Here is a 16,147-nt window from a genome sequence, read left to right on the forward strand (position 1 = left end):
TTTAAAGGAGCAGTCCAGGCTTTTGGACATGTGGGTCCATTATTATTGGCCATAATTCTTAAGTAAGTCCCATATGCTTGGGACTACAGGGAGGGGATAGGAATATAATGGCACAGTGCCTTAATTATTCAATCTAGCCTTAACACCAACATGAGAATAGCATTTTTGAAGGAGTTTCGTGTCATTAAGATACAGCATGTTTTGAGAAACATCAGAATTCAATAACAATCATGAATAGGCCAATATATCTCGATAATGGAAAGATATATATCAGAAAGGGGTTTTGAGCAATCCTCAAAACAGCACAAATATATGCAGAGTTAGGCAGTTGATTTTGATCACACTCAGCCATGCCATAATGTACAGTAATGCCTTATGTAATAGATAAATGCATCCACCTAAATTACATATATTTATGCAATGGACTGTCTTTGGAGACATGCTGTGCGGTCTAATTAATCTCCATACCAGGAATATTGAGTGACCAAGTCATGTAAAGACAAAATACACTACCTGTAGCACATTATATTCATCATAGACCTTTGCTATGCAACATTATTATTTAATCAAAGAGTGCATGCTGTGCCACATACTATACATACAAACATGCACATACTGTACCATTATGGACATAAATACCTGCTCTGTGTGGCTGCCATTCACACACGATTCTGGGTGGCTTGGTTCCGTTGGTATAGCCCTGTTGCTGACAGCTATAGTCCTCCATCTAATAGTCCTCCATTCTACGCAGGTCTCCTCTCCCTCCACGCCTCACACAGATGTCGATCTCTGTCCCCGCTGCCTTCAGAATGGGCAGCAGGCTGCATGTCCCCTCCTTCTACTTCTGAAAGACCCCCCCACCCACCCCCCCCAACACACCCCACCGTTCTCCCAGAGGAGTGTGATCAGTAATCAGTGACAGGGGGCGTTCCCCCCAGGGAGGATGCTGCGAGCATCGATTCGCAGCCTCTCAGCCTTGAAACATCCCTGCTGCTCTGCTGCCTCCTGTGAATGGAGCAATGCTACCAGCCGTTTAAATATTCTCCGTTGTTCAAACCTGAGGGCAAGGCAACACTGTATGTGCGTGTGTGTGTGCGCGTGTGTGTGTGTGTGTGTGTGTGTGTGTGTGTGTGTGTGTGTGTGTGTGTGTGTGTGTGTGTGTGTGTGTGTGTGTGTGTGTGTGTGTGTTGCACATGTCTGTCTGCCTGTGTGTGTGTGAGCGCATATCTACATACTGCATGTCTCCATGGTGACAGCATCCTCGGACCTCCCAATTAGCCTCTTGCTGCTTTACTGCACTTGCTCTTGTTATTAATATTTAATTTTATTGATTTTGTTCTGTAGGTCATTTTTATTTATTTTATTTGTTAAATATGAATGTTTGTTGAGAATAGTGCAAATAACAAACATTTCGTTTTTTTTTTACTAATTGATTAATATTTAATTGTTTGGATTTTATTTGCTCACTAAATGTGTATCTACAGTATACTGAACATTAATTACTGTCTGTTTATGTCTGCCCCAGGCATAACTCGGGCAGCATGCGCCCGATTGACCTCAAACTTGGTGTGTGTGCCGGTGATGATCCGGGAGTGTGCAGTAGCCTACCAAGTGGGAGTCGGTGGTCGAGAAACGTGAAGTGGAGTACAGTACAGTACGTGTGGAGTACAGTAGCCTACTCAAGTAAATGTACTTAGTTACTGTCCACCACTGCGTTAATCCATGCCTCAATCAGTGAATTTCACACAATCCATTGAGTTGCCTTCTTATGTAATGTAGTAATCTGTTTCCACACTACAAGCCACAGTATTTATCCAACATCTCTACTTTTGTGACTGAAGTGGATCATAAGGAGAACAATAACAAAATCATTGTTTCTGCTAAGGTCCACATTATAAGTCATCCTAAAATCTAACTTAAAAACGCAGTCACTATACCTGCCACTTACAGTAGTACACAGTACACATAGACACTACAGCTAAGATGGGAAACGGAGCCTTCGGCAATTGCATAATGTGACCTTTTCTATTCCTCATCATAATGAATCATCCAAGATAAGAGGGCTCATTCATGAAAAAACTGAAAGAACTATATGGGAAAACTTTGTGGTGTCATTTTCATTTTAAATCATAATGAATATAAATACAATTTATTTGACACACTGTCAGCTTAATATCTTAATAATGCTCAAATTCCAATTCTACAAGGATGCTAAGAATCTAATTGTCTCTGTTCCCCTAAAAGTGAATAGCCACTACATACAGCTATCCTGGCAGAATAGCTGACAAAATGTATTCGTACAATTGGGTGTAATAGACATGATGGGTTTTGACAATTCACAAATTATTTGAATTTGAGAAATTATGTGAATCCACCAAACAATTGAGCTACAGTAAAATACAGACAGAGTATTGTGATTTCTTTAATCAATGATAGAAGAAAATTAAACATTTTGATATAAATTTGACGTTGTTTTATTTATATTGTGCACCCATTCTTGAGAATTGGGACAAATCATGTCCTACCAAAACATTTCAAATTATCATTTATTAACACACTAATTAAGAAAAAAGTTTAAAAATCTTTTAAGAATATATTCTTAAGATTTATACAATGCTTCGTTTTTTTTACATCTAAACTTGCACTCTGCCACAAAACACCCTTGTCTAAGACAAGGATTCACAACTTCAAACATCTTTTCTTTTTTTTTGTTAAAAGCATAAAAAAACGTGTGTATTGATAACATTGAATGTGTATTGATAACATAGGTGTAAGAATGTACTATTAATATCAACCTTTTAAAAAAAATGTTTTTGTTAAAGTTTTTGCCCTTCAAAGTTGTGTCCAAGTCCAGATCGTTGTCAACTCCATCAGATTTATACAAAAAACATAATTTAATCAGGCATAAACAGGTTTTAGCTATATTCTAGGGTCCCCTGTCTCACTTCCCTCTTTAAAAAAAGGTGGGGAAAGCTGCAAAAGCTCTGGTAAGCTTTAAATTTTTTCATAAATGCAATAAATATTATCACGTTTATTGTTAATATGTTTATTTTTTTGTCAGCACTTGCGCAGGAAACCGGGTTCAAATCCGGGGTAGAAGAGGAAAGTTACGTAGTGCAGCTTTAATATGGATAGCTGTTTCAGCAATCAGCATACAACTTAACCTTAATAGAGTGTTCTAAGTATTTTTTGATTCGACCTGTGCATATATAGACAACACATCTGGACTTGCAGTTGCTGCCTCTGTGGATGACAAAGACGGAAAGTTAATGTTTGCTCTTAGCCTGTGTGTTCAAGTTTAGGTATTGGTTTTGCAATAGTTCACACAGCAGGCTATTTGTGTAATGACTATTGTCTGAATACAAGATAGGTGCTGCTTCTAAAAATAAACATGTGGTTTTCTGTGTGGAAACTGAAATGTTTGTTTGCACAATTAAACTTTGTTAAAGGTTTGGGTTGTTTACCTTGCCAGAGCCACACGTATAAACACTGAGTCTGTTTTATATTTTTAATTTAATTGGCAGCTTACATTCATTTGTATGCTAAAAGTATGATTTGACACCTGTTTTACCGTGCAATGTACTGTAAATTAATGGGGAGCATTATATTGGATACATTTTTTATCTAATGAAGCAAATATTGAAGATATCTTGCCAAGATTTTGTGTTACATCATGGCAAGGTAACTACACAACCCAAACCGCTACCCCCCAAAAAACTAAAAACACACAACTGTTAAACTAGTGGTGAGAAGGTACAGTGGTTTATGCCTATAATGTTGCCTAGGCTAGTACGCAAAACTATTGTTACAATAAACATCCTATGGAGATAAAGCAGCTGCTAACACTTAGTGTACTGTATTTGTTTACTTCTTATGCATTTTATGTTGTCCTATATTGTATTTCTCTATTCTACTGTTACATGTTATAGTGCTATACAAAAATACCACTTTACCCCTAATAATATGAATACAATCATTATTCTTGTTATACTGATTGTGTATCCATACCTGGCACTATTGTGTTATACGGTAGTATGGGACCTGAGGTGTTCACAATTTCCTGGACAAAGTCATCAACGTAAGCGTATGTATCATCATCATTGACGTCGTCAAAGTCATCGTAATCATCATGATCTGCATGTCAGAGAACTGAAGTTATCTGTTTACTCAGGAATAACAAACATGTCACCTTGTATTGAAGATACTGCTGTACCTACTGTACCTGCGACGCTTAAGGAAGAGCCACCATGGACCATTACATTCTGATCCCTGAACAGATAGAAAGATAAATAACATAATCAGTGGTGGACAATGAAAGTACTCAATCCCAGGGCTTGAGTCAAAGTATAGATACTCCTGGTCTGTCAAAAGTACAATATTTGTCTTTGAAGGTCATAAGTATCTATAGAAATAGCGTCAAACTGTAGAAAAGACAGCCTCTTGTGTAAATAATTCAGACATTTTGAAACTTGATATTAACAATAAGAATGTACAATTATTTGGGGAAATGGGTGAAAAATTATGAACTGAATATGGATTTGAAATAGATGGGTAACACATTTATTTTGCATGTTATTGTGTTTGCAACCTGCCAATTCCAAATTATAATACCTCTATTATATCATACAGTAGTCAAGTATCCCCCACTGTAGTTGTATATGCATGTAGTACAGCAATGGCTAAATCAATCATTAGTAATGTGTACTTTATTTCTCCTTACCGGGCTTGCTCCTGCCAGTTGAAATTATCCCCTAGCAATGGAAAAAATACGTTGATGGATAGATTACAAACAAGATATCATCAGGAAATGGATGGGTGCACAATTTCACCCATGTGCCTAGTGGGGAGTGGGAGAGGTACTTACACTGTAAAAGAGTTAATATGTTAATATTAATATGTATAACTCCAACACTGAACACATTTTCAGTGTCGGGCATTGGTTCTCAAAGAGGGGGGGCAAACACACACACACACACACACACACACACACACACACACACACACACACACACACACACACACACACACACACACACACACACACACACACACACACACACACACACACACACACACACACACACTTACAGTTACTGAGTGTGTAACGTTACGTACCATTGTGTACCTCTGGTCTGCTGTCTGCTCTGTCTGCATGTCCTATCTGCATCTCATCATTGACCTGTTGACTGAAACATAAACGATGTAATGTTAGAAATATGCATCTTGCGAGTGCGCAAAACTTTGTATGCACACTCCCTAGACTAGGGGCCAAGGAAAAACCTTTGCCCAGCATTTTTCACATCTGCGTTTTATAGTGCCACCAGGAGGCCGACTTATGTAAAACAAATCTTTTGATATTACATTTGAAATGTATCCAATATAATGCCTCAAATCATGAACGCAGCGTCCGATTGTGGTGAAACTTTACACGCACATTCGCACTATGTTGATGAACAAATGCCACCCTTTTGACATTGCCCTATTATAGCGCCACCAGGGGGCATATTTTTGCAAACATTTTTTATTATATTACTCCTACAGATTTTGTCCAAACATCACACAAATCTGTACCCATTATCTACATAGTCATGTGATAAACCACAATAACCTACCTGACCTGGCGACCTTTGTTCCGAGGTGCACTTTTTCAAGATGATACGGTTTAGATTGATGCTGCTGAGTGCATCACAATCCACGCTAATCTATCTTCATGTTACATGTATCACACATGTTGTAGAAATGTTTTTTTTATTTGCAACCCTTTATTCTATAGCCACTTTCACCCTGGCGTCCTTATTTTGGGCATGTCATTATGTAGGCCATTGGCAAACGGAAAATGTCTTTTCTTTATTCAAAAATGGTGAAAGGTTTGGGCCTACAGTACACACTCACATTGCATCTATTTGTTTTTTCATTTTTTTCAAACAGGGTTTAGGTGGCAACTCTTTTGCCACCCCCTATTTTTTTCTGAAATGACACCTATGCAAACCTCTGAAATAACACATTTCATTTTTCTCAACCTGTGAACAGACATTAGTCAGATTAAAAAAGAAGAAAAAATAACTTACCAGTCATTGCATGAATTTGGACACCCTGTTAAAAGAGAGTGAACAAAATCTCTGTGATGATGTTAAACACATTTATGTTATGACTTTTTTGGGTCTGCTTTTGGAAGTGAATGAGCTAAATGTAGATTGATTAGATATGATTAGAAAGCCCTTCAATTTAATAATTTAGACATAATTTAGTGTAATGCATTAGCCTTGGACAGCACCATCAACAAGGGAGATAAGACTAATCTGTGCTGTTACCAATCTTGTATGTTTTGAATATGTTGACAGATTCTATATTCTCATGATATATCCCCAGAGAAATATTCTCATCAGCATAAGATCTTTATAGTTTTTCACCCGGTCACCTTTTCCATCTGCCCTATCTATCAGTAATGTTCAAAGTGAAGTGGGGTTATTTGATAATAACAGGTCTACAAGCTCTCATAAAAAAAAGAAAGAAAAGAAGCACAACATGTTGTGAGCTTGTAGATCTGCTATCTAAAAATACATCTTGAACAAAATTACATTTAATGTGAGAACTTTGAGAATACAAATCTTGCACAGGGATCCCTGGCACATATTCTTTTCAGATGGGGGTCCACAGTCATATACACAATAATGTGGGGATCCTTTGAGAACCACCCTGCCCTACATAACATCTTAATTCAAGTCTGTTGTTTCTGATCCTAGAGGGATTAGTCCATGTAGCCTACTACTGACTGTTGCAGCCATGACCAATAGCAGAGGGAAATTCTCAGATTGAGTGATATTAATCTTTAAGTTCTTCTTACCTCGTTTGTGAGCCCACATGAAGAGGATAGCAAACAGTAGCAGGGTTAAAAGTACAGTACAAGACACCATGACTTGCATTAGATTAGCACCAGGCACTGGAAAGCACATCAGAAAAGCATGGTTAGGAATTAAGGGTCATAACCAGTGGTGGAAAAAGTGCTCAACCCCAGTACTTGAGTCAAAGTATACTCATTGTCAAACATTACTCCACTACATTATTAATCATAAAGTATTCTTTTCTTCCCCTTCCTAGAAATATAGTGACGTCAAAAGTAAAATATTTGTCTTCAAAATTTAGTAAACTATTGCAAATGACCTACAATTTGAATAGTGGCCCTTAATCTATGCGTAGGTCATTAAGCAATTTACTTCCATGGCTGTTTTATCTGCAAGTAGAGGTGCTTCAATATCTTTTTTTTTTTTAAATTCAATTATAATCCTTATAGCCAAAGAGCATCAATGTATGCCCATTAACACAAACCTGTCGGTAATCTAGGCCTACTGTTTGCTGTTTGTGAATGAAAACTACATTGGAAGTTAGTGTTTTTAATAATACATTGTGATAATGTGTTGTCAAAGTAAACCTCACTGTAGATGAGTAAACCTAGTATTTTTTAAAAATGTATGTATGTATATGTATGTATGTATGTATGTATGTATGTATGTATGCATGCATGCATGCATGCATGCATGTATGTATGTATGTATGTATGTATGTATGTATGTATGTATGAATTTATTTACTCACTCATTCACTCACTCACTCACTCATTCATTCATTCATTCATTCATTCATTCATTCATTCATTCATTCATTCATTCATTCTATTGCACCTCCAAAAGCATGTTGTTGTTTTTCTTACCTGGGACCCTGACAGTGACATCTGCTGTGACAGGAATTGCTGCTTCACGAATTTCAAGAAACACTATGTTGTTTCCAAAAAGTTTCCTCTTTCTGTTGTGAGTGGATCTTAATGGCAGCACTACACAGCTGTATGGACCCGTATCCTCTACGCCTACACCCTTCAGAGTGAAGGTTGATTCCATCCGCTTGACGTCAAATGCCTGAACGTGGACAATTGTCCCATTTTTGCTGAGATAAGAGTGAATCAGATGTGTGCTCCCATCTGTGGGCAGGGGGTCTGAAATGGTACATGTGAATTCAACACTGTCTCCCTCACTGACAGTGGACGGGCCTGGTAATGCGATGTTTGCGGGGAGGAAATTGGCTGCATGACAAAGGGGAGAAGAGGAATGAAAATATATTTTGAAAGATTTTAGTGCATGCTCCCTAAAAAGTTTTTCATGTACATCTTACAGTAGTGAATATTTTACATGTACACAAATTCGGCCTAGTAGTATGCAAGATGTAAGATTAGTGTGCAAACGCACGCGTATGCACGAACGCACGCACGCACGCACGCACGCACGCACGCACGCACGCACGCAAATACAAAATACTTTTATCATCTATACAATACACTTTTAGGTAATGATAGATTACACTGAATATTCAAAAATATTCTTACCTATTACTTCAATTGAGATTGCGTTGTCTCCTCTCCCAGACACGCTAGTGGGTGGATATTCTTTTTCAGAGAAGACACAACTGTAAGCTCCACTCTCTTGGGTACTAACACTTCTCATGGTCATTTCAGTGTCAAATATATCCTTTTTCTGTATCTGTTTACTCACGCCATGGCCATCCTTACACAGATAAATGTGAACCATTTGGTTCACATGTTGTTTTTTGCCGTACGTGCTACAGGTTACTTTAATGTCATCCTCTTCAATTATGGTTGTCTGATCTGTCATTATCCTCGCAGGGACAATGTCTATAGATTAGATCAAGAAAGACAACATTGGTCATTAAATATTTATGCCTTGTTTTAAGCTTACTTTGTTGCACAATACTGTCACTCAGTTAAAACAGCTCTTAACGTTACCAACTTGTAAGCCTATATTATGTACAGAAACACTGAATATACTGTGGACATGTTTCCAACTTTCCATATTAACTCCAATGACTAATGAAGTATAACTTACCTGTGTTTTGGACTATGGACAATTTTGATAAGGTACCTTTAAGGGGAGAAAATAAATGCAGTCAATTCTGTCATATTTAGTTTTTTTACAAAGTCTTTGATTTAGATTGTTAAAAAAAAAAAAAAAAAAAATTATTCTGTCATATTTAAGTTATCCATATATACAGTACTTACACAAGAGAACAAGAACAATTATTTCCATGATTGTAATGCAATGTCCAACACAGTACTGTGTATGAAATGGTACTAAATTGCTTCTGACAAATGTACTGTCTCACCAAGAAGGAGAGTGAGACTGCTGCACTGCTAAAAATGTAGATAGAGCTAAATAAGTGACAACTTCCTGTACGATGTGCTGCTGTGTTAGTCATCGCATGCAATGCAACTTGAAGAGCTGACTGAATTATTGTTCCATGGCCTAAACTTATAGGAAAACCATCAAAATTTGTAAAATCGTCTCGATATTATTTGTTTTAGAACTCCATTAGCAGCCATACAACTATAAAACTATAAGCTCTCTTCTGTGTGACTGTGAAATAGGAATGTGACTACTTATATTAACCGGTTTTACTATTAACCATGGTTTAAAACATCACAGTTGATGAACCGTAGAGGCTCAACATAATTGTGTGTCTGCGGGGAAGTATATTCCCCCCAAAGAAATATCATTTTTGTTAACTTTTATTCATTATTTTGTCTGTATTATTTGGCTACTGCATTATTTGGCTACAGTATTATTAGTGTTTTGAAAGGCTCCTGTAATTTTATACATCCATAGTTTTGTGGAATCAATTTACTGTAATAATCATATTAATTGTGTAACATGATTACTTATCTCACTATAGTAAGTTAGTAAGTCGGAGAGGCTTATTGTCTTATTATCTCACCATAATCCTACCATCAAAAATCCATAATCGTCCAACCCCTACTATGAAACACCACTACAATCGTGTGAGCATGTTTCTCCACTGATGTCAATGGAATAAAATGTGAGAATGTGAAAACTATTGTAAAACCTATTGTATATCCTCGGAGGCCATGATAATATATATATATATTGTACTGTGTTTACAGTAAAATAGCAATCTCTTATCTTCGGAAAAGATGATCTACTCTATTACGAGACGTTTAAAAAGATATTGTTGACTACTTGGAGAGAACAGATTTGGCCTTCGGAATACACTGGCTCGGTGAAGTGAATCTGAGGAGGATCAAGCCTGTGTTCTGTACAAGGAACTGGATGGAGGCCTGGCATGTCTTGCCATGTGGATTTTAGGTGGAATATGGATGGACACTGAAATGACCGTTTGACATTTCTACAATCCTCACCGTTACTTTATCCGCTTGTATACAGTAAGGTCCATTTGGTTACATTTGGACCCTCTCTGAGTTGAATTAACACTGAGGATTTGACTGTTATGATCTGGTCTGGTCATCCCTGGTATTAGTTCTGAGTGGGCTTTAATTCAATTCATTAGCCTTGCGGCTATCTTATCTCATCTGATTTGACGGGAAGCTGCAGTGCTATCTGTCTGTACGTGTCCCTGCCTGCATTCAATTAAACACTTAAACCCTCTATACTTAGCAAAACGGACCTGAGTTGTAACCACACTCTTTTTTCACTGTACATGGTACGCCAAATGTCTTACAAATAACCGATCTACAAGCTGACGACACATTGTGAGCTTGTACATCTGCAATTTCTGAACAAAAACTTTTGCCTCAAATTGATTGCAAAACTATTCATATTAGGCTGTCTGTTTATAGATGTGTGTATGTAGTATGTACATACATGTCTGTATGTAGTATGTACATATATACATTTAATTACATAAATACGTACATGTACGTATGTATGTAATTGTCTCCGCCAGGCCGAAAGGCATGGCCAGAGAGTATGTTTTACCCTCCGTCCGTCCGTCCGTCCTTCCGTCCGTCCGTGTGTGTGTCCTGTCCGTGTGTTACCAGCTAATCTCCGGCACCGTTGGCCCGGTCGCTGCGAAACTGTGCACACCCACTCCCTGGATGCCAATTCAGAACCTCTGCCCCACATTTTTCACATGGGCCTGTCATAGCGCCACCAGGAGGCCGATTTGTGCAAAATCCATTTTTTCCCATTACACCTACAGCTTTTAACCAAACGTCATGCAAATCGGTACACAGTATGATCAACCCGGATCTGTCCAATTTCCCATATTCCATCCTCATTGGCTAAGGTTGGCTTCCATAGTTTGCAGGATTGGTCCGTTTTGAACAAACTGCCTCCAATCCAATCAATTCACGCAGCTTGCCATTTCCATAAAATTGCACACGCACATTCCCACTAGGCCGAGGAAGAAATGCCACTTGACATTTTTCAAATCAGCCTCATGGTGGCGCTATAACTGGCCGATTTGCATTTTTAACTATAACTGCACCGATCTGCGTGAAACTTTGCACGCACACTCCCTAGAGGCCAAGGAAAAACATCTGCACTGCATTTTTCACATCTGCTTTTTACAGCGCCACCAGGAGGCCGACTTATGTAAAATACATTTTTGGAGATTATTCCTTCAGATTCTGTCCAAAAAACACGCAAATTGGTACACTGCATCTCCATAGTCATGTGATTCTGATGAATCTGTCCGATATTTCATATTCCATCCTATTTGGCTTACAGTGGCTTCCAAAGTTTGCAGGATTGGTCAGTTTTGAACAAAATACCTCAAAACATGAACGCAGTGTGCAATTTCTGTGAACTTTTGCATGCAGATTCCCACTAGGCCGAGGAAGAAATGCCCCCCTTTTCACATTCACATTGGCCTGTTATAGCGCCACCAGCAGGTCTAATTTAGCAAAACTAATTTTTGGAACAAAATGCCTCAAATCATGAATGCAGTGTCCGATTGAAAGGCCTAAGAAGAAATTCCACCCTTTTCACATTGGCCTATTATAGCGCCACCAGGAGGCCATAATAACATACCTGACCTGGCGGAGACCTGTGCTCCGAGGAGCACTTTTTCTAGTTTAATTTTTGTCACTCTGTCTGTAATGCTCATTAGCTGTCACTAAGGAAACAGCTACTCTTCCTGGGGTCCACACACACAACAAAAACATAACATATTAGTAACACATGTAACCTTGTCTCAATAAAAACCTGTTAATGACGTGTAAAGGTCAAGTAAACAACTAAACTAAACAACACATCAAGTTGCAATCCATCACGCTCGTTCAGGTCAGTTAATTAACGCCAGGGTTGTTGCTAATACATTTTTACCACATGGCTCCTGTAGGCTAGGGGCCGAGCTGTCCAGGAGAGGGTCTGTGAGTGAGTCTGTGAGTCTTTAATCTTATAACGGAAGTGAATGGGGGTTGGATCAGGCTGAAACTTTGCCCAAATATGGTGTGATAAATCGTAGATAAGTCATAGCGTCACAGACTGGCCACATGAAGCCTGAGAACCACAAGGGAGCCATGCCATAATTAGACACCTTTGTCTTGTTTAAAACGTGCTTTGCCGAATGATTCAGTGATTCAACTGGTAACGTGTTCCACCTTGTGATGGCCCTACTGTACAGTACAGATCAGCACACTGTCTGTTCTGGGTTTTGGTTTTGACTATAGCCCCTAGTAGTCTGCCTGATAGTGTGACTATGTTGATCTTTCAGGTATTTTATTTGTGAGTACAGACAATGTGGCTGTTTACATTAACACAGTGGTTCTCAAAGTGGGTTCTGGGGACCCCCAGGGGTCCTTGAAGGGGTTCCAGGGTACCCTGGAAACCAGACAAATCTGCCAGTGCAAAAAAAAAAAGCTAATGCTAGTTCCAGGGGGTCCCCAGAAAAATGTTTTACTGTAATGCAAAATAGTGTGACTAGGCTGGTCTTTCACATAATTTATTTGTGAGTATACAGACAGCTTGGTTGTTTACTTTTTCCCAAAGGGACCCGTTAAATTGCAAGGCAACCTCTCAGCAACTCTGAGCCATGACAGACAGGCATACATTCTCTTTGTAGTTTGTACTCTGTCTCACTGACAGACACTGCAGTGTGAGCCTTGCAGCTTTATTCTGAGCTATTTGAAGCTCAGGCAGATCTTTTTTTGGGCTGCACTCTGCCATAAATGACTGATGAGCAGCCATCAAGGTGAGATAGAACGTGTGCCTCTGCCACAAGCACTCTAGACCAGTTGTTAAGAAGATTCCCCAAACCCTAAGTTTAGTAGTATTGTTTCTGTTTTTCCTCCAAAATGGACCCTTTGATTTCACTTTGATGTGTTCTGAATGCACAGCAGTTGATTGGCCAATTAGTTGCACCTGCTGCTGATTTGATTTGTAATCCCATGCACCTATAAAATCAAATGTTTGCTCGGTGTGTCAGGTCTGGTGCAGAGAGCAGCAGCAAAGGCTGCTGTGTGTGCGTTCATTCTAAGTAAGTTTGTTTTGAGTTTGGATATGTTTGATGTGCAGTATAATCAAATTATGTTTGTTACTTTGAATACATGTGGGTAACGTTTCTCCTTGTTCTGTATTTTGTTTGATATACAGAAAACCACACAACTAAAACTGCTTATCCTGTAACCCCCTGCAGGCCTGCACAGTGTGAGAAATAAAACAAACAAAAGGAAAGAAGTGTGTCGTAACGGTGATCACACCTACCAACCTACACCTTCCACTATTGAACATTTTTACACCAGTGGTTCTCAATCTATGGGTCGGGACCCTACATGATTTTGGGGTGGTCCCCAGATGACAGTGAAGTGACAATTTAAGGACTTTTCAGACCATTTTAATACTTTAAAAAAAGGGGAAGAAAAAGACCATTACTGCATCAAAAGTAATCAACAAACTAGAAACAATCAAACATTGGCCAAATTGTCAATATAAGAAGGAGGCAACAATTGTGGAAAATAGCAGATCAAAATGTATTGCCTCAACTCCTAGCCTACATTCAAAGTGCTTGTCAGGGTGGGGGGGGTCCCCAGTTAAAATATGATTATGTTGGGGGTCCCCAGTTAAAATATGATTATGTTGGGGGGTCCCCAGTTCAAATACGTTTATTTTGGGGGCCCCCAGTTCAAATATGATTATTTTGAGGGGTCGCGGCCTGAAAAGGTTGAGAACCACTGATCTAGATCACCGGTCCTCAAAATTGGGCCTGGACCCTGGTTCAGTGATTAATTCAGTGATTAGTTGGTTCAGTGATAATCAACCTTTTTAATTTCAAGGACCCCCACTTTGCTATGCACCGGGTCATGGATCCCCATTTCACACCCTTTGTTTTACTCTCTACACACCAATCGATCTACACTGTCAAATCCTCAGTGTTAAACTGTTAATTCAACTCTGTGTACAAATCTGTACACTCTCAGAGTTACAGACCTGTAAAGGTCCATTTTGACCCCAGGTTGTCCCTGGACCTGAAGTTGAGAACCGGTGCTCTAGACGGAGTGGTAAGAAAAGAGGGGAACAGGCTAGCTTATGATGTATGATGCTCCTCTGGTCATTTTCTTCTCCCATGATAGCTGTTATGGTATAGTCATCAAATCACAACACAAAGCCATGAAACGTCATCTATAAATCCATAGGCCTATCTGTTGATCAAGGCATTAACACCACCTGCCTCCAGGCTGGAATACTTCCTTTATATGTTGGTCTAGTCTCCCTGGCAGATTTCTACCTGCCGTTGTTTCACCTGAGGTGGTTTTAACCATGTAAGGTATGTGTTTTTTATGCTATGATGCTAGTGTTTCTACAAGAACACCTGCATAGGATGCTAATGTTATAAACATCATATACATACTGTACTTGCTGTCACCTACGCTATGCTATCTGTGTAAATATATCTTTATTTGTTTATTCGACCCATTTCTATCCCGCATTTCTTTTCTCTTCTGCTCTCACTCTATCGCTATATCCTCTCTCTTCTCACAGAAAACTACAAAATGATGGAGGCTGCACAAACAGAATAAATGAATAAATATTCACCCACTTCACAGTAAACCTGTTAGGTGAGAATAAAGATTATTGTAATTCTGATATCTGACATATGATCCAATTTGGTGCTCAAAGGTCAATGTTGACTATTCAGTGTAGGACGGGACTGGTTGCATTTCAAATCTTGTATTCTCGCATCGAGCCAATTCTACTTCCCATGCATACATTGTCCTTGATGAGGACAATATTCGGAAAGCTCAACCAAGATTTTTCCTCGTTATCAGCAACACTGAAATGATAGTGAAGCTCATACTGCACTGCTCAGAAAAGGACACTGTGTGGCTAGTGGTACATAGTGAAATCGGCAGGATATTGTTCTTTTTTTATTGGCCTGGAGGCAGCCTGCCTACACTGGGGAGATGAAGACCAGAGACCAGTCTAATGAGGTCCTTCATCACCGCCCCTTCTGTATTGATTGTTATCCAATAAGCTGAGGCAAGCTCAGAGGGCCAGAGAGGAAGTATTAACATGTAATACACAGGCCCACAGCGGCTTGCTTTAATCATGTCTGCAGTACATCCTCCTGCTGCTTTGCCCCTGTAACAGCCATCTCCTCAATAAAAGAGACAGCAGGAATTCATAGAGCACTGTTTCTCTGGTCCGGGGACCACCGGGGGTCCAAATGGACCCTTACGGCTCCATTTGGTTCCATATGCACGCTCTCAGAGTTACAGACCTCAGAGTTCACTGTCTGAGGAGCATGTGCAGAGAAGTCACCAAGAAGCTGGTCATGAAGTGTAAGAAACACCCTCTACTCCTCAGGGAACCAAAGCCAGGACACACAGACTAGAACAGCAGTCTCTGTGAAAAATGACAAGGATCTTATAGAGACAAAATGATGTCAGATGAAGAGGAGCGACATAACCTTTGAAGTGAAGTAAAGGGGTGAAATAGCCTTACTCAGGGGCATATACTGTATATGGGCATACAGTATGTCCAGACACACACCTGACCCACTGTTTGGGAGAACACTGCTGTAGATATAACTCATTGCCTGACGCGTCCTACCTTGACCTTTGATCACCAAATTGCACCTTTTGTCAGTGATGGGGATCTATTCACGGCCCTCTGGTATATGATTTGATGATGCTACAGTGTAGCATTGCAGACAGAGTCACGTGTAGTACATAATAGAACCCTACAATTTTGGCCATCATTTATTTTTCACGTGTAGTATCACAAAATGGCCACGTGGTGTCACCCTTTAAACACAGTCTATTTGGATCATCGCTTGGCTCAGTGTTTTGTTCATAATGTAAGCCTGTTTGCAGATGCAGAACACT

The 16,147-nt window shown here is 39.3% G+C and overlaps 1 protein-coding gene across 1 annotated transcript; it reads right to left on the reverse strand.

Moving 5' to 3' along the window:
• Positions 1-3,178: 3,178 nt before the first annotated feature.
• LOC311042985 (uncharacterized protein) lies at positions 3,179-8,551 on the reverse strand (the record flags this gene model as incomplete). Its single annotated transcript, XM_084054095.1, has 6 exons — positions 3,179-3,243; positions 4,009-4,134; positions 4,223-4,269; positions 4,721-4,751; positions 5,116-5,186; positions 8,541-8,551. The coding sequence occupies 6 exons, from the start codon at positions 8,549-8,551 to the stop codon at positions 3,179-3,181; spliced, it is 351 nt and encodes a 116-aa protein (XP_083910221.1).
• Positions 8,552-16,147: the final 7,596 nt, after the last annotated feature.

Source organism: Gymnoscopelus microlampas (assembly GCF_963454915.1).
Source record: "Gymnoscopelus microlampas genome assembly, chromosome: 1".
NCBI lineage: Eukaryota > Metazoa > Chordata > Actinopteri > Myctophiformes > Myctophidae > Gymnoscopelus > Gymnoscopelus microlampas.